The sequence below is a fragment of the Dromiciops gliroides genome, chromosome 2, assembly GCF_019393635.1.
Source record: "Dromiciops gliroides isolate mDroGli1 chromosome 2, mDroGli1.pri, whole genome shotgun sequence".
NCBI lineage: Eukaryota > Metazoa > Chordata > Mammalia > Microbiotheria > Microbiotheriidae > Dromiciops > Dromiciops gliroides.
The window spans coordinates 80,052,470-80,076,065 of record NC_057862.1 but is presented as its reverse complement, the minus strand read 5'-3'; the positions used below and the strand labels follow the sequence as shown (position 1 = coordinate 80,076,065).

General features: G+C 39.5%; 1 protein-coding gene and 1 long non-coding RNA gene across 4 annotated transcripts in view; one reads left to right on the top strand and one right to left on the bottom strand.

The window, feature by feature from the left end:
* LGI1 (leucine rich glioma inactivated 1) overlaps nucleotides 1–23,596 on the top strand; it is a 51,923-nt gene that overhangs the window by 27,082 nt on the left and 1,245 nt on the right. Inside the window, exons 3-8 of one of the 3 annotated variants that reach the window (XM_043984274.1) lie at nucleotides 1,992–2,063; nucleotides 2,157–2,228; nucleotides 2,314–2,382; nucleotides 17,572–17,643; nucleotides 21,468–21,637; nucleotides 22,153–22,317. In XM_043984274.1, the coding sequence (XP_043840209.1) occupies nucleotides 1,992–2,063; nucleotides 2,157–2,228; nucleotides 2,314–2,382; nucleotides 17,572–17,643; nucleotides 21,468–21,637; nucleotides 22,153–22,317 (620 nt within the window). The remainder of the gene's footprint in view (nucleotides 1–1,991; nucleotides 2,064–2,156; nucleotides 2,229–2,313; nucleotides 2,383–17,571; nucleotides 17,644–21,467; nucleotides 21,638–22,152; nucleotides 22,318–23,596) is intronic. The other 2 variants (XM_043984275.1, XM_043984276.1) reach the window with 2 other exon arrangements.
* On the bottom strand, nucleotides 10,430–14,965 carry LOC122741143. The gene is made up of 3 exons (XR_006354819.1): nucleotides 14,002–14,965; nucleotides 12,892–12,930; nucleotides 10,430–11,478 (listed from the first exon to the last, which is right to left on the bottom strand). It is a non-coding gene; the product is annotated as an uncharacterized LOC122741143 (long non-coding RNA).

Here is a 23,596-nt window from a genome sequence, read left to right as displayed (position 1 = left end):
GGAGCCCTTTGGCAGGAGAGGGAAGTTGGAAGGTTAATCAGAACATTTTAAGGAAAGGACAAAAGAATGACAGAATCTTAGAGCTGGAGGAAGTGGCATGACTCAATTTTACAGAGAAGGAAACTGAGGCTCAGAGAAGTATAGTGACTCACCTATTGTAGCATTACTAACAGAGTTGAGAGCATAGTACCAGGCCATGGCCTTCGCTCTTTCTTTTACCCCACAATGTCTCTGAGAGTGGAGCCCAAAGTAAGTGCTCCAACTCATAACCCTGAGCCTGAGCCTGAACCCTCTACTTACCGAGCTAATCATTTTGACATAAGAATTGACAGAGAGAATCAGACCCATAATTCACTCAAATCACAACCTTATTTCTGGCAAGGACAAGAAGAAGAAGAAGTAACCTCAAAAATTAGGGACATTCCCTGAACATTCTAGATTCTATTTGAAACCATTATGTCATCTATTAGTTTAGCTAAGAAACTTTTTGAAGCTACATGTTCAACCTGTACTGCCTTTGGGGGGGGGGTGTAAATTCCAGAAACTTAATGTCTAAGTTCTTATCTAAGTGCTCTATAAAACTTAAAGCAACATAGAAATAGGATTTATTATTTTTTAAAGGAACTGTGATTTAATGGTTAAGGAACTTCTAATGAGGAAACTCCCCGCTCCCCATATAAAGTAGCACTTGCTCAGCAATTTATAGCCAATCAGAAGGAGTTGCCCTGGGCACTGAAAAATTAAATGATTCACCTAGTGTTAACACAGCCAGTATAAGTGGGACTTGAACCCAGTGCTTCCTGACTTGAGACGCCTGCTCTCCATCTATATGCTATGTGATTTCTTTCTCTTTCTTTCTTTCTTTCTTTCTTTCTTTCTTTCTTTCTTTCTTTCTTTCTTTCTTTCTTTCTTTCTTTCTTTCTTTCTTTCTTTTTGAGGCAATTGGGGTTAAGTGACTTGCCCAGGGCCACACAGCTAGTGTCAAGTGTCTGAGGCTGGACTTGAACTCAGGTCCTCCTGAATCCAGGGCCGGTGCTTTATCCACTGCACCACCTAGCTGCCCCTGCTATGTGATTTCTTCCAGATTGTTGTTGTTGTTATTATTATTATTACTATGTAAAAATAGCCCCTTTTGTCTTCTACTTTCCATTATGGAATATGTGAAATATTCTTTGAAGAGCTCACCACTGTATTGGGCCAGACAGTGTATATTGTATTTCATAAGTGGCTTTTAAAACATTTCCTGCTGATTCTGAATGTGGATGTCTGTTTGTCAAAATGATAGTGGTGCTTGCATTGTTTAAGGAGAAAATAGGCTTATGTTTTTTGTTTTATCCTGCATTTTGTACTTGGCTTACCTCTCAACAAATGTTTAATTATTACTTATTTAACTGGTACAGATGGCTTGGCTGCTTATCTTCTCACCTCACCACTTAACATGACACCTTATTGGTTCATCCGTGGCCAACTGGTCAGGAACCCCACTGACTGGTCAGATGTTGTTCTGGTTGTCAGAAATCCTAAGCAGAAGAATTTCTCAAATAATTTTCTACTCAAAGCTATTGGTCTTGCTCATTGAGTGGTCTTGCCTGCCTCAAATGTAACTTCAATGATAGCTTTTGAACTTAAGGAGAAATGTCTCTGTTCAGTAAGGGCTAGTAAATATGTGTGTGTGTGTGTGTGTGTGTGTGTGTGTGTGTGTGTGTGTGTGTGTGTGTGTGTATGTGAGAGAGAGACAGAGAGAGAGAGAGAGAGAGAACAAGAGAGGGAGGGAGGTGGATCAGCACATGTGCTACAAGCTTTTTATAGCTAGAAAATTTGGGGTTACAAAAACTGCTTCAGAAATTACCCAAAGGAATACATCACGGGAGGCAGCCAGCAGGTGTTTTCCATACTAAGCTTCCACCAACACAGGGATTAGAGGCAGAAAACCTGGTGATTGTTGCCATTTTCACGATTACAAATTTTAAACCATATTTTCTTCTCTGCAGGTTGTTCACATCAAATTCCTTTGATGTGATCAGTGATGACGCTTTCATCGGCCTCCCTCACCTCGAGTACCTGTAAGTGAGCCTCTTGGGTTTCTCATCACAATTCAGTACACGAGCTTCCCAGCTGCTGTCGTTGTTTGACTAAAAAGTTATAACCTGTTGCAGATTCATAGAAAACAACAACATCAAGTCAATCTCAAGACATAGTTTTCGGGGCCTAAAGTCTTTAATCCACCTGTAAGTACGGAGGTTGTGTGTTACTTCTACTTCTACTTCTTCTTGCTGATTGAATATTCGGTCAACTCTCTGATTATTTGTGTAGGGATGATCCAGGACATTATGGGTTATTTGAAAATCTGGATCATCTCCTGTCCTCACTGGCATCTAACAGGTATCCTTTGGTGTGTTCTCAAGTGATTAAAAATAATTTGAATAAAGAATGTGAGCTGGAAAGCAGTCTCTTTGAAAGAAATCATGAGGGAAAAATCATTTGGGGGTTCCAAAATCACTGCCTACCTCCTCCATCAGCATGGTTAATGGAGGACCGACTCTTTCAATCTTTGGTTTTGCTATTATTCTCCTATCTGTGTAACTCATCAAAAACATGGCCTTGAGGACATGTCTACATGGAAATTAAATAAGGGGTTGAAAAAAGTACAAATTAAATTCATCCTCATGGCTACTTTTTCTGAATGATGCCAAGCAACTTATTCTGGGTGGCATTTGTAATTAAATCAGCAACTCTTTTGGTACCTCAAAGATACTTGCTCAGTAAGTAAATTATTTATGATTGAGTCATGTCAGCCTAGAACTACATTCTAGAATAAGATGATAGGGTTTTAGAGCAGGGAGGGACCTTAAAGATTTCCTGATCCAGGCTCTTCATTTTACAGACACTCATGAGAGCTGATATATGTATATGTCTTTAAAGATGAAAAATGCTTTCCATAGATTGCTTTCATTTGATCATCACAACTCCCATGTAAGGTTAAATCCTTTGGGCATTATCCCCATTTTAGAGATGAGAAATTTGATGCTTAGGTGAAATGACTTGCCCATGGTCACACAGCTGGAAAGGGTCAGAACTGGAATTCAGACCCAAGTCTTCCTGACTTCGTCTATTATTTTACACCGGATTGCCTCTTCAGAAAGGACCTGGGACCCTGAGCAGAAAAATTACTTAGGATCTGACATGTTAGAAGTTCTTATTTCAAGATGAATTCAGAAACAATACCTAAAAGTAAAAATGGAAACAAGGCCATGATTCATGAATTCCTTACTAATGCAAACCATGTCTACTTCACAAGAGTAGCTATTATTTCCTAGGGCATCTAAGTGGTTCCATGGATAGAGTATTGGTCAGGAAGATGAGAGTTCAAATCCAGCCTTAGCCACTTAGTAGCTGTGTGTCCCCAGACAAGTCACTTTAACCTCTTTCTGCCTCAGTTTCCTCATCTGTAAAATGGGGAAAATAATAGCACCTATCTCCCAGGATTGTTGTGAGGATCAAATGAGTTCCTATTTGTGCTTTATAAATGCTAGCTATTATTTTTATCTCTAACACCTAGACAGTGCCCTGCACACTGCGGATCCTTGATAAATGTTTCTGATTGAATTCAAAGGCACCCTAGCAAGAATTCTGAGGCACGTAGTTTTTATACCTCAGCGGTTGGTCGGAGCATAACAGAACTAAATGAGCTGATGATAGAGGGGGCAGTAACATCGGAAGTCATTAGATATATTTTTCTCTGCCTCTTCCTCTATCCTGATTCAATACAAACAGAAGGTCTTAAGTTGCACTCTGAAGATGCCAAGTACTCGCTGCTGTTCTGTAAACGTCTGAGTAACAATGGAAGCTAGCAGATCGTCACACTGCTCTGTGGTGTCTCCCGCCTTCCCTCCCTATAGTCGTAGTGGGGATGGGGGAGTAAGGGGGTGGGCAGAGGAAGGTTGGAGGAGGCTTACAGCTGGGACCTGAACATCCCCAAAGAAATGGAGCAGTGCCCCAAATACTCTAAAGTGGCTACAGCCCTGAATGGGGAAGTCTTATGACCCCAACCGGGAATGCCTTCCATTCAATTCAATCTAATTCAACAAGTATTTAGCAAGAGCCAACTTGAGTTGAGCCCAAAGCTCAATACACAGCACAAAAGAAGTACAAGACAATCCCTGCTCTTCAGGAGTTCATAACCTAATTAGGGAGTGACTGGGCAGCAGGGGATATGGAGCACCAGGCAGGCTGCACCAGGCAGGCAGGGACTCAAGACCCACTCTGCCTGCATAGAGGGCAAGCTCTGGACCCTCCCTACATCCTCCTCCTCAGCCCTTCACCCAGACTTCCCTTCACAGAGGAGAAGGGATTCTATTTCCACCTTCCTCCCTAAAAAGCATGAACAGTGATGGCTCAACAACCCAATAAAATCAGCTAGTTGTGTCTGAGAAGCATTCTGAGTGGGCCACTCGATCAAAATGAATGATAAATTTGGGTCATGATAAAAGTCATGCATGTAATGGTGATATCTGGAAGGGGATGCTCTCCTCATCCTCCAACCCGTCAACCTTTTTCTACAAGTAAAATATAATTACATTTCTTTTCATTTTTAAAATTCCATTTCTTTTAACAAACATCGTGGAGCTCCTACCATAGGCAAGTATGTATCCTTGGTGCTCAGATAATAAGACATGATTTCTGCCCTCAAAGAGATTACAGGCTTTAAGGCTGATAGAATGAAAGAATCTTAGGGAAATAGCCTAGTTCAGTTCTAACCTGAAGCAAGCATTCCCTCTTTAAAATCACAGAGAAGAGATGAGACAACTCCCAATTGAAATCCTCCAGCGATTCCCTGCCTTTTGAGGTAACCCGGTCCACATTTGGATAGCTCAAATTTTGGGGAAGTTCTCCCTGTACTAAATTAAAATCTGCCTCCCTGTAACTTCCATCTATTATACCTTGTTCTGCTCTCTGGGACCAAGCAGAATAAATTTAGTCCTCTTTCCATAACATAGCCCTTAGAATATTTGGAAAATGTAATCATCCCTTCTCCCCAACCCTTACCTCCACATATCTAAACCCTGTCTTTCTCCAAGTCAAACAGCCATAGTTCTTTCAACTGACTCTCAAATAATACTTCTTCACCAGCCTCATCTCCCTCAACCGGGTGCCCTCCAGTTTGTCTCTCACCAAAAATGTGGTGTCCAAAACAGGACATAATATTTCAGACACAGCTCAATTAGGGGAAAGAACAGCAGAACAATACTGTTCCCTTCATTCTAAACATTTGTATTTAATGCAGACCAAGAGCATGATGGATAAGATTGACCAATATTTTTCCCAAATCACTAGATCCCTTAAGGGATCTCTTGGAAGGGGAAAGCTCATAAGGAAAAGATAGTCTGGGATGGGGAGGAAGTGACTAAAGGAGAGAATGTTATGGCTAGAAGCAGCCTCAGAGATATTCTAATCCATAATGAGGAAACTTGGACCCTCAGAGAGGTCACACAGTGATAGAGCATGACAGGGCTGGCTCTAGAACCCAGCACTCCTGCCTTCCATGCTAAGTGCTTCCCTCAGCTGTCCACATGCCCACTCCTTTGCCTTAGTGTTGAAAGGAGTTATGGTTCCACTATAAGTAGGAACCTTGGGTCTTTTTTTTAGGACCATCTGGGGATGTAGCTCTTTCTGCCATTGCCCTGCCACTCCCCCACCCCGACACTGGCTGCCTTCCTGAGGCACCACCCAGCCCTCCAGCCAGGACACAGAACAGTTGTTCTAATTTGCTGTCCTCTCGAGATAGTGCTGGAAAAGACCAGATCCTGATAGGGTACGCTCGCCCACCAGTGGTCTTGCCATCTGTAATTCAATGACTGGAGACTGAGATGCTCAGTTCTGTGGCCACAGGGAGCCTGGGTCACATCTTTGGAAGTAGCAGTGAGGGCAGCCAGTGGAAGGTCTACTAGATGGTATGAGTAATATAGTTGGGAAACCAGAACCTTGCTGTGATCACTGGAGTATAGGTGAAAAGAAGGACTTTACAGCTGGTTCGTGGCAGTTGCCTGAAGTCAGATGAAGGCTTTTTAGCTTCATCTCATTATAACATATTCTCATATTCTCTAGCTGTGTGACCTTGGTAAATCATTTCTCCACTCTGGGCCTCAGTTTCCTTATCTGTAAAATGAGCAGGGCTTGACCTAGAGGATCTCTAAAGGCTCATCCAGATCTAACAGTCTGTGACTCTCTGATTCCTTCAAAGACAGGGATATAGCTTTGAGGGAATGAGACACAGGGCAGATAAAGTTTGGGGTTTTTGGGGGGCGGTTGGGGAGGCAGTTGGGGTTAAGTGACTTGTCCAGGGTCACACAGCAAGTAAATGTCTGAGGTTGGATTTGAACTCAGATCCTCTTGACTCCAGGGCAAGTGCTCTATCCACTGTGCCACCTAGCTACCCTGCAGAGAAGTTTCAATAGGAAATGAGAATTAAATAAATATTTGTTAAGCATTTGCTATGTGCAGAAACTGTGCTAAGCACTAGGTAAGATTAAATAAGATTGCATAAAAGGTTGAGTAAAACATAGCCCTTGTTCCCAATTAATCTCAGTCTCATAGGGGAATTCAGTAAGAGGGAAAGAAGGGTGTATTGGAGGTTACCATACCTGTGTCTGAATGCCAGCTCTGCCCTTCACATTATCTGTGCTACCTTGGGTAAGTCATTGAATTTCAATGGTTATCACTTACCTCAGTTGTCAAATCAAGAGGTTGAATTAGATTGCTTCCAATGTCCCTTTCTGTTCTAAATTTCTGAAGATTTAGAAGAATACAAATGCAAACATTAAAATACAAAAAGATTCAGGAGAGAGATGTCATGCATTGTGCAAGGTCCAAAGGGTTATGGGTTATTACTTACAGGGACAATCAAAATAGGACATTTGATCCGAGCATTAAAGGATGGGGAGAATTTCAAGGGGAGAAAGAGAGTGGAGAGGGCGTTCCAGGTCTAAGGAGGTGGGACAGTATAGGTTGTCTGCAGGAGACAGTGAATGGGCCAGTTTGGCTGAAACAGAACATGCATGGAGGGGAGGAGGGTAAAATAAGTCTGGGAAGGTCACAAGATGAAGAAGTTTAATTGAGGTGTTTGGTTTTTTTGACAAACTATATGGAGCTAAACAAGAGATGAAAAGGTAGGGGTCCCCTGATTCTAGAAGGACAGTCCAGGATGTTGGAATTCCTAGGGCAGATAGGGAGAAGGTAGGGGAATATTAAAAGGGGTTGAAGTCAAACATAAATTTGGTCTAAATTCAGACTTTTGCCCTGGGCTCTAGGAGAGCCCCTTAGCATTGGCTATATAATTTCTGATTGGTTTTACCAGCTAGTATATCTTAACAGAACAAGGTCACTTCGTATCAGCCCTCTGGTCTTTGAAATAGATGACAGAAGATAAAGTGCCACCACTAGGGATGGAAGATTATACAAACAAGATATCTCCTTTATCTCCTGGCTCCTTCTGCCTTTCTCAGTCCCAGCACTAGTAAGCTGATACTGTTTATCATTATTAGTATACTGCTGCCACTGAGGCTGACCCAGAAAATGGCAGGAGGGAGGGAACAGCAAAGACCCCTGGACCTCAGCTACCATGCTCTGTCTACCACATGTGCAGGGTTTCAGGTCACCACTGACCATCAGAAGGTTTTAAAAAGGAACAAAGGTCACTGAGTCTGGTCACCAGAGAAATCAAATGACTTGGACATTCTAGCCTCTAATTCAATTCTCACCATCCCTAGTCTTTGGCTATAGACATAGTTACTAAACTGGTGGGAATGACCAATCATCTCTTTTTTTAAAAGCTGCATGTGAAGACTTTTTGAAAGGTTATCATCACCTGCTTGCCAAACTAGAGGCCCTCCCTTCCCCAACTAGAACATGAGGGAATAGAAAAGACACTATAGAATAATCCTCAAAGATTCTACACAGCCCCAGTTCCTCATTGATTTGCATTTTCCTTGTTTGATTTTTTGCTCATATTGGCTTCCTTAGAGAGATTTCAGTTGGCCTTTTGTTCCCGGCTTTATTCTTGGGTTTTTTTGGACTGGCTAATAAATCTATGAGCTGGTTCCGCTTGCCTGAATTTACTTCACTCTGAATGTGAGGGGATTATTAACTTGTCTCTGCCAGTAATCTGCCTTCATGAGAATTTACTGAGAATCAAATGAGATTTTTATTCTCTTACAATTTCTCCTTTTGGCCAACCCTATTTGTTGACTATTTTGAATTCTCTTGGAATCTACTTCAAGCCTTAAAGCCAGTCATAGAATCATAGGATTAGGGCTGGAAAGGACCTTAGAAATGAACCCTCTCATTTTATAAATGAGGAAACTAAAACCCAGACACATTAAGTAACTTGTCTAAAGTCATACAACTAACAAGTGGAAGAGTAAGGAGAAAAACCCAGAACTTCTTAGGTTTTTTGACTCCAGGTTTAATGATCTTTCAGTATGCTCCTTCTGATCATGTATTTCAAAGTCAAAGTCAACTTGTTTCAGGAGTTGATTTATTTTTTCTTTATAAATTTAAGTTTCAACCTATGTAGGCAGAAGAATGATGGTATCATTGATTGATATAGGGACCTGCCAATGGAGAAGTCCCTCTACCAGTACAGGTTAGCACCTTCTTTGCAATTTATAGTCTTAGAGAGTTTCTTAAAGCACTGAGAGGTTAAAGGACAGCCATCATGTGCTAGAGCTTGAACTTGAACCCAGTTATTCCTAGCCAGCTATCTACAAGGCCATACTGCCTTTCAACCTGTTCAGCTCAGACCTATTCTCCCAGTCTCAGTGAAAGCAGACAATCCAAATATAAAGAAAATGTAGCTGTTGCCCAATGAGAAAGAAGACCTTGATTAACATGATTCAAGACTTGACAGCGAATTGGCTTAGGAGGAAACGGAAGATTCCAAAGCTAAGAAACTCAAGGCAATGGCCAGTATGTTCTTAGAGCCAATCTACAAAGGGATGCAGTATTAGGCATGCACAGGCACAGAGACTGGATTTGGAATTTATAGCCTGACTCTGTAGCCTTTCCAATGAACCTGCCTGGCATCATGAAATGTCATTCCCAGACTAAAATGAGCTAGTTTCATTTTTTGTTTTTGTATATCCAGGGCCCAACAAGGTAACTGGAACATAGTGGGTACTTAATAAATGCTTTTTGAATAGATATATTAAAAAGCAACTACCTTATCGCATCTTCTCATGCTTTAATATTCTAAACATGCCCTTACAGACCAGTTTGAAATTAGCTTTTGGCTTGTCGCGATAGCATCATATAAACATCCATATGAAGCTCTTCCAATACCCATGAGCTATTAGTAATATTTCCTAAGCTATCACATCAGATAGACTGTGATCCAATACTCTAGGGAGGAATTACTGTTGGTGTATGTTTATATGTAACATTTGGGAAGAATTTTCACTTTCCAAGTATCCACTGAGCACTTACTGCACTAGATGTTAGAGGATTACACAAGAAGTCTTTGTCATAAGATGCTTACCATCTCATAGTTAACCCCTTAATAGCTTATGTTTATACACTGTTTTAAGCATTACAAAATGCTTTGCACACATTTCTTCATTCGAGCTACACAGTAGCCCTTGGTGGGGATAAAGGTGGTAGACAGTGTGAGGATTATTATTTCCATTTTATAGATCAGGAAACTGAGACTCAGGGAGGTCATATGATTTGCCCAAGGTAACATTTCTAGTAAGTGTCAGAGCCAGGATTAAAATATAGGTTTTCTGACCTCATATCCACAGCTCTCTCCATTTGACCATATTATTCTTCCTCCCCCCATCCCAGATCTATGATTTTATCTATGTGGGGAACTCCTCGTAAGGAAACTCCCTCCATTGATGCAGGTCTCATTTATAACTTAGGATGTTAGAGAGTTGCCTGAGGGTATTGGAAGGTTAAGGAACTTGCCCATGGTATTTTTAGTATAAGTCAGAAGTAGGACAGGAACACAGGTCTTTCTGAGTCCAAGGCCAACCTTCTATTCACTACGATATGCTGGGTGAACTTAAACAGAGGTATATATAAATAGCTACTTGGAAAGAACATGCCTAGGTCTTTTTTTTTTTTTTTTGCAAGTGAGGATTTTAGTAACCATTCCTGCAACTTTAATATCAAAATGATAACTTAGAGAGGTTATACATTTTCAAAATGTTTTGGAATTTTGTAAGATTGCTCTTTAAGAAATACTGATTCAGTGAGATAAAAATGAGCATGAGGCTATCTACAATGCAGGGAAGAACAGGCCTGCACATATGGCTGTGGGCGGTACTTTCTTAACAACAGAACCCAATAGCCCTGACAGTACATTTTGGGAAACCATACCGTTTGAGCTGGTCTGTTCTCTTCTAGAGGGAGGGCGGGGTGGGTAAAGCTGGTCCCATTTTCAGATCTAGATGGTAGGGGTTTTTTCTCATGTAAACAAAGAAAACACTAAAATAGAAGGAATTACCCTGATTCCTATTTGTAAGCAAAGGCTATCTGTCTGTGGACATTTGTCAATCCTACTCCAACAATGAATTTAAGTCTTAAGTAAACAACGTAATCAAAAGTCCTATCTAGAGACAGTCCTAGTTTTGTATCTTTCAATCAATAGGCATTTAGTAGGTACTTACTTTGTGCCAAGTACTATGCTAGGCACCAGAGACACAAACACAGAAGTGATTTAGCCCTGCCCACTAGCATTTTATATTCTAATTTACAGGGGCAGCTAGGTTGCACAGTGGATAGAGCACCGGCCCTGGATTCAGGAGGACCTGAGTTCAAATCCGGCCTCAGACATTTAACACTTACTAGCTGTGTGACCCTGGGCAAGTCACTTAACCCCAATTGCCTCACCAAAAAAAACCCCAAAACCAAAAAAAAAAAACCATTCTAATGTACAATACATCCTTTTGCCAAGCACACACACACATCTCTTATATGGGCTCTCTTTCAGGGCCCATATAATATTAGCAGTAGTCACAGGCTGTGTATTGCTGTTTTGTGAACAGCTAAATCTAAGCTAAGTTGACATGGGTGCTTTCTAAATTCTTTTGTATAAACTATTGGATAATTAGTTCATTATAATATTAGATATTTAATTATAATGTTAGGTAATTATAATATTAGATATTTAATTATAATGTTAGGTAATTATAATATTAGATAATTATCAATTAGTTTAGAATAAGAACTCACCATACATCATAGACTTTTTCTGGAGCTCAAGAGAATTATACAGGTCACATAACCCAGTTCTTTTGTTTTGTAGATCAGGCCACTGAGGTCCAGAGAGGAAGGTAACACAGTAAGTGACAGAGCTAGGACAGGGGTTTTGGTTTGGCTTGGTTTTTTCCATGACAACATGCTGGGCAATTCACAGCTGGTCATCTCCATCCTGGAGGCCAGGAGCAACTTGGGTCAGCGAAGAGAATCTTCTTGCTTGGCCTAGCAATTCGAAAGCAGAAAGAAAAAGGAAGGCTGAATCATCGTTGACCTAGATGAGCAGCCCTCTCCATACACATGGTTTCCTGGCTCAGGATGTGGATCAGGGTTAGAAACTGGTTTATCACATACACTTAATCTACACTGGCTGCCCGAGAATATAACCACTTTATCTACAAGGGCTAAAAGAAGGGGTGGACAGAAAATTATTTTATATAGCAACCGATCTATAGAGTACAGAGCAAGAGGCAAGGGAGGAGGCAGTGTGTGATACAATGGGATGAGAGCTGAACTTAGAATCATAGCACCTGAGTTCAAATCCCAGCTCTTCCATAGATATGGGACCTTGAACAAATCATTTAGCCTTCTTGACCTCAGTTTCCTTATTTGTAAAATTAGAGGACTGAACTAAATGAACTCTAAACTCCCTTCCAGCTCTGTATTCATGATCCTATGAGAAGAAATAAACATAATATCAACTTATATCAGATTTACTTTGGAGACCAAGTGATATTAATTGCACCATCCTAAAAGTCAGTCCATTGAGCTACTAGCTCAATGTGTGGCTCTGGGTAAATTATCTCACTTTTCTGGACCTCAGGCTCTTCTGTAAAACAAAAGGGCTGGATTAGATCATCTCTAAGGTTACTACCAAAACCTTCAAGGTTTCTGTGATTCACCTCTCCTGGATTCCTCTCAGGTTCAGGCAGTCTGTCAGTCAAGTAGTATGTATTAAACACTTACTGGGTATCCAACCCTCGGAACTAGTGGTAGTATCTCTGAAAGGTTGGGTAAAATTATGAGGTTTAAGGGGCAGCTAGATGGCGCAGTGGTTAAAGCACCGGCCCTGGATTCGGGAGTACCTGAGTTCAAATCCGGCCTCAGACACTTAACACTTAGTAGCTGTGTGACCCTGGGCAAGTCACTTAACCCCCATTGCCTGAAAAAAATAAAATAAAATAAAAAGATCTATACACAAAATTATGAGGTTTAACTACAATTCCAGAAGACCAATAGTAAAGCATGCTGCCTACCTTCTGACAAAGAGGTAGTGGACTCAAGATGCAGAATAGGAAAATTTCTAGACATGGCCAGTGTGAGAATTTGTTTGCTTGACTGAATATTTGTTATAGAGGTTTTGCTTTTTATTTTTATTTTTCCAAAGGGGGTAGGTAGGAGGACCAGGAGGAAGTGAGAGTAGGTGGGGATAGGGTAAGATACCAAGAGAGAGACAGGGAGAGAGGGGGAGAGACAGACCAAGAGGGAGAGAGAGACAGACAGAGACAGAGAGACAGAGAGAAAGAGAGAGAACAGAAGGAAAGAAAGAATAAATAACAAAAAATACAACTTTGAAAGTTGCATGTTGAATTTCTTAGCTATTTTAAAAGATAAAGATCCACATTTTCATGTTTATACCTTTTTCTGAACTATTTTTGGAAACGTCCATTTTATCTGCTGTTTGTTAAGTTCAGGAAAACGTTCACAAAATTATGACATTAGCAAACTAGCTTTACCAACCATTATTTTCTGCCCCTCAGTAGTGACCTTTTCCTATTTTCCCCCATCGCAAGCATCTAGGAGCCCTAGCATTCTTTCCCCTCCTCCCTATAAAAACCTGACTATCAAAACTCTTTCTATGAAAATAAGTTTTATAGCATCACCTCTCCCTAAGGTATTTTATTTTAATTGGAAAAAAAAGGAATGGCTGGCTCCCTTGGTGTGAGACTCATGGAATTACAGAATTCCGTTTTTGTGGGTACTGTTCATTTGGAATGTAATCAAATCCTTCTTGGTGTTTATTGTTTAATTCATCATATGGATGTAGCTTATCTAGTGCTTCTTTGTCTGTTGTATAGAATCTAACCTGGAGCCAAGCACTTAAGAAGCTATTCCATAATACTTGTTGATTTAAATTCTATGAGTTGAAATCTCACAATATGTAGATTCCTTGCTGCTAGAGGAGTTAGACACCTTTAGAAGCTACATTAACTGACTTAGGTTGCTAGGATACTGTTTAATGTACTGGTTAGATACCTTTGGAAGCTATGTTAACTGTCTTGAGTTGCTAGGATACTGCTTAATGTACTGAAATGATTATTTATTAATGGTAATTTCATGAGCTGAAACCATTAGTGCAGCTGCCACAAGTGCCTAACTTATTCCTAAGAGCAGATCAATTTAAAAAAATGTATTTAATAAAAATATTGAAGTATTCAGAAGTATTCACCTATATCCAAAATGGCTTGAAGATGCTTACCATTTTAAATACAGCACAGGATAAGGCATTTAAGGATAAACTAGTGTAGAAAGGAAGCAGAAGGGATAGATGTCTTCAGGTACCTTAGTTTAGCAGAATGTAACGATACCAGAACAATGAATTTGGCGTGAAGTTTTCTGGCAACTAAGGCAAAAGGAGAAAAATTGAGTTATATCGTTTTTGCTTTCTGACAACAGAAAGCATGAAAATTGATCTTTCAGAGACCAGCATTTTCTTGAAGGAGGAATGGGTCTTAGAACAAAGGATACTGAGTAGCTAGCATAATGAATGATGTCTTCAACCTCAGTTTCACAGAAGCTGCAGAAATGCTGGTCAGCAGCAAGGGACTCATATTGACAGCCTAGAAGAACAGAGGGCAGAACATTAAATGACAACTCAGTGAAGGTATTTCTTCAAGGAGCTGAGATAATGCCCTTTGAGTATTTGACTTTCTAATGGCTTGACAGAAACAGAGCTTGGAAAATCCAGATGAGTAGATAAGATAACATATCCATTAGACTCTTTTTCAAATATCTGGTGTCTCAAGTGAGCTCGGGACAGTGGCTGGATCTTCTTCCATTCACAATTTTTGCTGGAAGAGCAAAAAATGTTCAATCTCAGGAGTACCAAAATGCCACAGTAGGGGCTCATGACCCCCATTAGTCGGGCATGATGCCCATAGCAACTTTGTCCTTGGTGATTCTCTATCTTGAATCTCAGAAACTTAGAATATCTTTTATAATTCATAGCATTTTTGTGAGGCTATGAATGTAGAGCAGTCCAGGAGATTCTTATATTGCCCATTTCAAGCCTAGACTGACTTCACATCTTGAGATTTCCCAGAGTGTGAGGGTTTGAACCTATACAAAGAAAGCTCACAACCAGCCTACTCCAACTAGCCTTCACATCCCTAGTTATGGTTTATGTGGGATTTCTTGGCAAGCCCTGGCAAGAGCGAACCCAATAAATTATTGCAGACATAGTCTTAATATCTTTACCATTCGTCCAGCCCCACCCAGGGGCAGGAGCAATTACAGACTAAGACTGGAGGAATATCATGTTGCTAATAGAAACCTTCCTGCTGCAATGGAAATTCTTGTGTAAAGGAGGAGGTCAGAAAAAAGCACCCTGGAAAAAAATCAAAGGTGTTAACCAGGATATAGGTTGTGGAGCTGAAGGGCCAGAGACAAAAAGTTTCTGGAACAACAAAAAAAAAAAGGGTCCAGGGGCAGCTAGGTGGCGCAGTGGATAAAGCACCAGCCCTGGATTCAGGAGTAGCTGAGTTCAAATCCGACTCCAGACACTTAACACTTACTAGCTATGTGACCCTGGACAAGTCACTTAACCCTCATTGCCCCACAACAAACAAACAAATAAATAAATAAATGAACAAATGAATGAATGATAATAAATAAATGAATAATCCAATGAATAGAAAGATACATAGATAAATGAATGAATGATTAGATAAATAAATGGATGAATAAATAAATAACATATATATATATATTTTTTTTTTTAAGGGTCCAAACAAAAGTGAAAAAAATCCAAGGGAGCTGAGAAGAAGGTCCAGGGTCAGGCTGTAGGGTTTTAATGCTAAGGGCAGGAGGGTCATATTTAGCAGAGTTCTCTCAACATTCAGTGTTCTATAGGCACTTACCTGTCTTCCATATCAGGCCATGTGTATCCGGGTCCATTTCTCTCCTGCCTTCTCTGACTTTGCCTCTGCTAGATAGCTCTCATTGCCTTCGTATAAAGTTCCATGAAGACAGCAAGCTCTAAATAGCAGTGGAAGAAAGCTATATCTGCTACCCTTGATCAAAATCCCAAGAAAATCTGTTTATTCCAAAGCATGCCTGCATATTAAGAAAAGGACTCTTGAGGCAGCTAGGTGGCACAGTGGATAAAGCACCAGTTCTGGATTCAGTAAGACCTAAGTTCAAATGTGGCCTCAGACACTTGATACTTACTAGCTGTGTGACCCTGGGCAAGTCACTTAACCCTCATTGTTCTGCAAAAAGAAAAAAAGAAAAGGATTCTTTTCAAAGACAACACTTTTCTGACTTGTAGAAAAACCTTCATTCATTTATTCCTTTAGCAGGCATTTCGTCAGTGCCAACTAAAGTCATGGCAATTTGGGGAGGCTAACGATTTTCAGAATGGGTGGGTGGTCTAGCATTACCTTGACAAGTGCAATCAATCTTCAGCTTACAAATGGGTTGTGTTCCCAGTATTTCTATAAATTAGTTGTTTGGAGCTCAGAGCATATTTTCTTTTAGAAGCAACATTATAAACAGTGGGTGGGTTCCCAAGCGAGCCCACAAAAGCCTACTGGGGAAAAAAAAACAATCATAGAAAACAGTAGTGTTGCAACTAAAATGAAAAAGTAAAACTGAGTAAAGCAACAATTTTGTTTGATGTATGTTGATATTTTACACACACACACACACACACACACACACACACACACACAAGGAGGTTTGCTTAGAAGAGGATGAGAAAGTAGGATTTTTATGGAGAATCTGAAGGGAACTTCGGGTCATTTTCCAGGGTGTTGGCAAGCATTAGTTCTTTGTCCTGTCCAGTTTCTCTTCAAAATTTATCACTTTCTTTGCCTTTATACAGATGTCTCATGAATATTCTTTACTTATTGGCCATGATGAGGACTTTGGGGGTGGTGGTGTCACCAGTAGAAAGAAAAGGAATCAGGAAAGGAGAAAGTGGGTTCAAGAAGAGTGAGAAGAAAGCGCCTTATAGAATTGACTGAATCATGAGTCATAAAAAGAAAAAGAGGGGTTATCATATGTAGGCTATTCAAAAGCCTCAAGGAAGAAGAAAGGAGGTAGTGTTCTCCTGACAAAGAGGTAACGGATCAACATGCAGAATGAGGCACACATGTTTGATTGTGTCAATATGAGAATTTGTTTTGATTAAATTAATTTTATTACCAGGTTGTTATTGTTTTTCTCCAGCAGGGGTAGAGAGAGATGAAGAGGAGAAATTAATAATTTATCATTAAAAAAATAAAACTTCCTTTAATTTTTTTTAAAAAAAAGGTGGCACAAAAGAGATCTCAGGTTAGATAGTTTCCTGTACTGGCCAATAGGTAGTGCCATTGGTTTCCGTATACTACATAAAGAGATAAGGACATATACATAGGATTATTCAAAAGGTAGGTATTTATAATTTGGAGAATAGCTGTACTAGAAAAACATTCAAGAATCTCAGAATGAGATCCTGGAATTTGTTCCAGGGATACATTATAATATTTACATCTGTATCATATTTGAGGTGACAGTAAATAGAGGCCTGGACCTAGAGTTAGGAAGACCTGAGTTCAAATCCAGATTCAGATATTTACTAGCTGTGTGACCCTCAGCAAGTCACAACTGTTATATGCCTCAGTTTCCTCATTTGTAAAAAGGGGGTAATAATAGAACCCATCTCCCAATTTGTTGTAAAGATCAAATGATATGATATTTATAAAGTGCTTTGCAAACCTTATATAAATGCTAGCTATCATTATTATTGTTGTTATTATTATTATTTTTTCTAGAGTTGATCACATCCAATAATCATATTCTACCATCTTACATAAGTGCTAGAAATGGTGAGTGTGTGGTGAAAAAAAGAGGGTAGAAACTGAAAATGCAATACTAGAATGTATCTTAGCAGGGAAAAAGTCTTACAAGTCAATGTATAAATAATGGAAAGAATTGATATGATAATGAATAACAGACATTTTGCATTCATAGCATTTCACCTTTATAATGATGTAGAATTTAAATATCACATTTATTCAGACTGATTGGAAATTTTTCTTTCTTTTTCCCCCCCAGGAGTCTTGCAAACAACAATCTCCAAACACTCCCCAAAGATATTTTCAAAGGCCTGGACTCTTTAACAAATGTGTAAGATATCAGCAATTATTAATTCCCAAACAATAATGAAAAAACTAAGTACCGATGGTTTAGATAATTATGTTTAAGTTGTACTACAGTGTTTGGTCTGACTTCTTAAAGGAATATTCCACAATATTATTGCTCCTCATTGCTGTTAGTAACTGAATATACAACATAAAAACATTCTTCTAATCTAGTGAACCTAGGAGTTTGGCAATCTGTGTGCAGAGGAGTGAGGAAAACTGTCCTAAAATATAAAGATTTTTCCCTCATGAGAGATCCAGGAAGGTGGACAGAGAAAAGAAACTGATATCAGAATGATGAAAAGCTAAAGCCATCAGTTATTGGGGGTTTGGGGAATGAGTGGAGAAAATAACTTTCTGATTAGAAGAAAATCTTTAGGATTTATCCTTAGGATTTTGACTTAAACTCCAGGAAGAGAATTCTGTCCTGGACCTTTTCCCAACAAAAAACCTTTTTTAAAAACAAAACAAAAAAACCCCTTTAGAATGAGGAGTTTTTGCACTGAGGATGGAACTTCAAAAAATAACATAATAACAAGGAGTATAGCCTCTGTAAGCCTGGAATTCAGCACCAATATTATATTCTGCTTCATTATGTATTTGATTTCTGCAGCACAAATAAAATTTAATATTAAAACAAGCATAACAGCATCTGATACCATAGTAATCCATTTAAGAATCCTATGACCATGGGATTTTCTGAGATTACTTAGGACCTTTAGATTATAAAACCAATTTTTACTTCACTAAGTATAGAGGTAAGGCATTTCATTCTAGGCTTACCAGTACTGCACCAGCAAGCCAGTGATGAAACCTACATTAACCCCTTTCCACTATTCCTACCTGTAGGTCTGATTCAGTCCTAAATCATCTCTGGGATTTTGGTCCAGTATATGGGTTATTGTAATTTACTTTGGTCTATATTGATCCTAATCAGGCTACCCCTGAACCACAGAATTCGTAGTAGATTGGGTTGGTTTTGTAGATGGCTTAACGTTGAAAACTCCTCACCAGGAACCTGGGAGTCCAGGTGAGTCTGGCCATCCAATCCACCCCTGGAAAAGACCCAAGAGAAAGTCTGAAATCAAGTTGGCCTCAAGTAGAAATGTCTCAAAAATGAGTTAGCTCTTAAAGGGTGCCTATAATTTAGGCCTATATCTCTGGAACTAGCCTAAGACTTGAATTAGTCTTGGGGGAAGGGAAGGTACTGTGAACATTTGCCTCAATATGAAACAACTGCAACGAAGAGGTACCAGAGGACTGTGTTTAGCTCCGAAGTACTAAGGCATCAGAAAAACTGACCCAGTATTCTAAGAATCCTTTGGATCAGAACTGACCAAGACTAGCTTGTTTGTGATAATACTCCTAACCAGTATATCTGGTTTTCATGTTCCCAGCTAAGAAGTAATTTTTATGGAAAAATTGTTTTGGGGGAGAGTTCATCTTGTCTCTGCCAAAATAATGTTTAAATGATTCTACTGTAATAATGATGACTGTCGGGGGCAACTAGGTGGCGCAGTGGATAAAGCATCGGCCCTGGATTCAGGAGGTCCTGAGTTCAAATCTGACCTCAGACACTTGACACTTACTAGCTGTGTGACCTTGGGTAAGTCACTTAACCCTCATTGCCCCGCCAAAAATAAAAAAGTAATAATAATAATAATGGTAACTATCGTGAATGGCATTCTAAGTTCTATGGGAAGGTACTACTTTTTATAGTACATCAGAGTTCCAAATGATTTAGAAATTGTCAAATTATATGAAGCAAAAAGTAAAGAAATATAGTCCAAAGGCAAGGATCATTATTTTAACCTGCAAACTGAACCTGATCTAGCTATATTAATGGGATTCACCAGAACGTATATATCAAACATTCAGAAAGTCTGGAAGTCCAGTCCTACACCCCACCTTGACCTGGCCCTGCTGTCTACTTCATCTCTAGTGCTAGGATCATGAAATCACAAATTTAGAGCTGGAAGAAGACTTAGAGATCACTGAATTCTAACCCCATCATTTAAGATAAAGAAAGTTAGGTTAGAGAGGTTAAAAGACTTATCCAGGGTCATATTAGCAATTGTCATAAGGTAGAATTCAAAATTGGGTTGTCCTAACCCCAAGTCCAGTTCTCTTTCCACTATATAACACTGCTTATCTTATGTCCCACTTTCACATATAGATCTGTATCCACATCCATCTTGACCTCAGCCCTAGCTCCATCCATCTGTCCTTTTCTCTCTCCCTCAAACAGTTATTTAATATGCAAAACATTGCAAAGCATGCTTTAAGGGACCTACTACCTCATCATCATGGGTATTCCCTCCTCAGTGCAGTTCATAACCTCCTCATTTCTTCATGAGTGACTGTTTTTTAAAAAATTATCCTCTGGTGGTCTGATGAACCTTTCCAAACTTAGCTGTGGTGGTCCTCAAAAGACAGATATAGTCTGTTGCTGAATCTGGACTAAATATCTTAGAAGCTCGGTGGGACCTTCCAGAGTTTGCAATCCAATGGCAGAGCTGTTAAGTACCCACGATCATCATACCCCAATAAGACATGGGGGTGGGGAGGAGGGCAAGAGTTCTTAACCTGGGTGCATGAATTTATTTCTTTAATATTTTGAAAACTATTTCAATATAATTGGTTTCTTTTGTAATCCTATATATTTTATGCATTTAAAAACACTATTTTGAGGAGTCTATGGGCTTTACAAGACTGCCAAAGGGGTCCATGACAGAAAAAAGGTTAACATCCCCTGCTCTAGTGAACTAAGACTGGGGGGCAGGGTGTAAAAAAACGAATAAGCCACATTTCTTCTCCTCTAGGAGCCTACAATAGAGCAAAAGAGATAAGGCATCAGTACAAATAACTAGACTATGAGACAGTGCCTTCTGAGGGGTACTGGCAACATGTTACGGGTGCTTTGAGGAAGGAGAGATCATTTTCAGCTGGGTTAATCAGTTGAGGACCAACAAAAAGCTGGAATTTGAGCTTAGATATGAAAGATAGATAGGATTTTGATAAGTGAAAAGGGACTGTTGAGCCAAAAAGTGGTCAAGATATACCACAGATCCAGATGACTGGGACTATGTATGTATGTGTGTATATGTAGGTAGGTATGTTGATATATAAGTATGCAGGTGTGTGTATGTGTATATTTATGTTTGTATATACATATATGTGTGAGTATATATATGTTTCTGTTATATAGTTGAAAAGCATCTGAGTTATACTATAGTAGCATTAGCAGTGCAATTTGTGTGGAAGGAAATTCCCATTAGAAAACAAGGACATTTGACTCCATCACTTCATGGCATGATTAAATGTATGTACCTATGAGACCAAAGAGAACAAAGATAAAAGGATAACAAATAATTTCCCAAAGCTATGGCTTAGAGGATTTCATGCTTGTATCCTTCTGAGCCTAGAAGGGGAGAATCAAGCCCCAAGAGACTGAGTGAAACTCAGGTTAATTTTGATAATTTGTTTCTGAACCTGTGATTTCATCAGTCTAAGGGGTACCGGTAAGGAGATTCCCACTGTTAATGGAGGTTGGTAACTGGGCTGTAACCCAGTTGCTTCGGGGCAGTAGGAAGCTAAATGACTTGCGTAGGGTTAGTATATATCAGAGGTAGAGCATGAACCCAAGTGTTCCTGAATCCAAGGCCACACCTCTATTCACTGTCTCCCAGTCCAAGTGAAAGATCTAAAGCAGAATAGAGACGCCCTGTAGAAGTCCCTAGTGGAAGTATAATTGATGCCCATAGAGGTAGTGCCCTGGTACAACAACAGCAGCTGAAGTTTGTTTTTCAGGGACCTAAGAGGGAATTCATTTAACTGTGACTGCAAACTGAAATGGTTAGTGGAGTGGCTAGACACCACCAATGCAACAGTTGAAGAAATCTACTGTGAAAACCCACCAGAATATAAGAAGCGTAAAATCCGTAGCCTCTCCTCAAAGGATTTTGATTGCATTATTACAGGTAATGTATCTAAAGTCATCACACCTCATCTGATAAATACCAAGGCTGCATTTTTTACAGATATAGGAGTTATTTTTTCCCACGTGGTAAAACTGAACAAGAAAATGAATTATTTTTTAAATACCAAGAATAATAATAGTTGCTATTTCTATCAGATTTTATGCTTATAATGTGTTTTACCATTCATTTAATTCTCACTACAGTTCTAGGAGTCAGTTGGTACAATTACTATCTTCCCTCTTTTATAGATGAAGAAATTAGAGCTCAAAGAGTTAAATGACTGCCTGAAAGTCACAGTTCATCAGTAGTAGAATTGGGACTCAAATTCTTTGCTCCTGAATTGAAGCTCCATTTCACTAAAGGGAAAAAAAAAATAAGATTGCTATTTAAATGTATTCTTTTAAAATAAATGAATATATTTGCACTTGTGTTTCTTTGTTCTGCAGAATTAATAACTTAAGGAAAATGTTTCCCCCAGGCCTTTACTTTATAACCCTGTTTATATATTTTTGCAGAATTTGCAGCATCTCAACTCCTGCCTTACCAGTCTCTGTCCATAGACACTTTTACTTATATGAATGATGAGTATGTAGTTATTGCTCAGCCTTTTACTGGGAAATGTATTTTTCTTGAATGGGACCATGTAGAAAAAACCTTCAGGAATTATGACAACATTACAGGTATGTAAAGTTTTCCATCTTTTGAATGGTATATTTAGATGCCTGAGCCCAATTCAATTTCATTTAGGTCAGTGAACATTTTTTAAGCAACTGCTCTGTGACAGGCATTGTACTAAGAGCTGGAGATACAAAGACAGAAATTAAGAGTGTTTGCCATCAGGAAACTTAAATTGAATTTTATTGTGAGTATGGAGGAGGAAATGGTTAAAACTCCAACAGTGCTGACTTACAAATACTTAATGGCTTTTCTGGTGATTTCACTGAAATGTGTTAAATATTTTCCTAAGAGTCCTATTTTCTTTTCTCTGCTTCCATGGGGTATCTAGACCTCTCTGGCACCAACCACCTATAGCAGGCTGCATAGTCACGGACACACAACTCCCCAAATCCCTGTACAGCTTTGAGTGCCTATGGGACAGGCCCAGGGGTAGTCCTTTGTGGGCAGTGCCATTAAGAAATCTCCCTTTAACATGGACATTTCCCTCAAGGTCTTTAATTTTTTTTTAAGGAAATTGGCTTTATGACCCTCTAACCTCTTCCCCTTAAGAGAATGTTCTAGTAGACTCTAGAAAGGTTCCAAGTGGTCCTGACTAGATTCCTCCCCAAGCTGTAGACCTACACAGCCGTAGAACAGTCCTTGAAATGCTACACACAGAATTCTTACAATCTGTGCACTGAGATTGAAACAGGGAGTTCACTTTCAGGTAAATTATAAGTTCCTCCTCACAAAAGGTTGGCAATGAATGCTGTAGCCCAGGAGACAAGACTAAGCCTGGAGGGGATACTTTACCATGACCCTGGACATCCTAAGCAGGCTTATCTAGTTGAGAGGTCAAACTTTTAGGGTGACTCTGGAAGCCATGGAGACTCTAAGGTCACTCCTGTTTTAGGCACATAAGTTAAATGACAGGTTATGGGAGTGACAGCTGAATCTCTCCTATTTCAACATGAGTCATGGTTCTGATTAAAATAAAAATCCATCAATCAATAAATGAATAAACAAATAGCAATGGGAAGATAGTACTCTTTGGAATAGAGCCTTGAGCTATTCTCTTTCTTTCAAATAAAATGTGAAAGACTAAAGCTCCAACCGTATGCATGTTTGTACAAACTGGATGTGATGAAAAGACTTGTTTGTTAACAAAAGAGCCCTTTGTATGGCTGGCCTGAGTGCTCTAGGTCCCACAGCTATAGTACTATAGAGATGGACCATGGAGAAAAAGACTAACAAAATCAGTAACATCTTACTTGGTCACAGCTGTAGCGGCAAAGCTCCTCT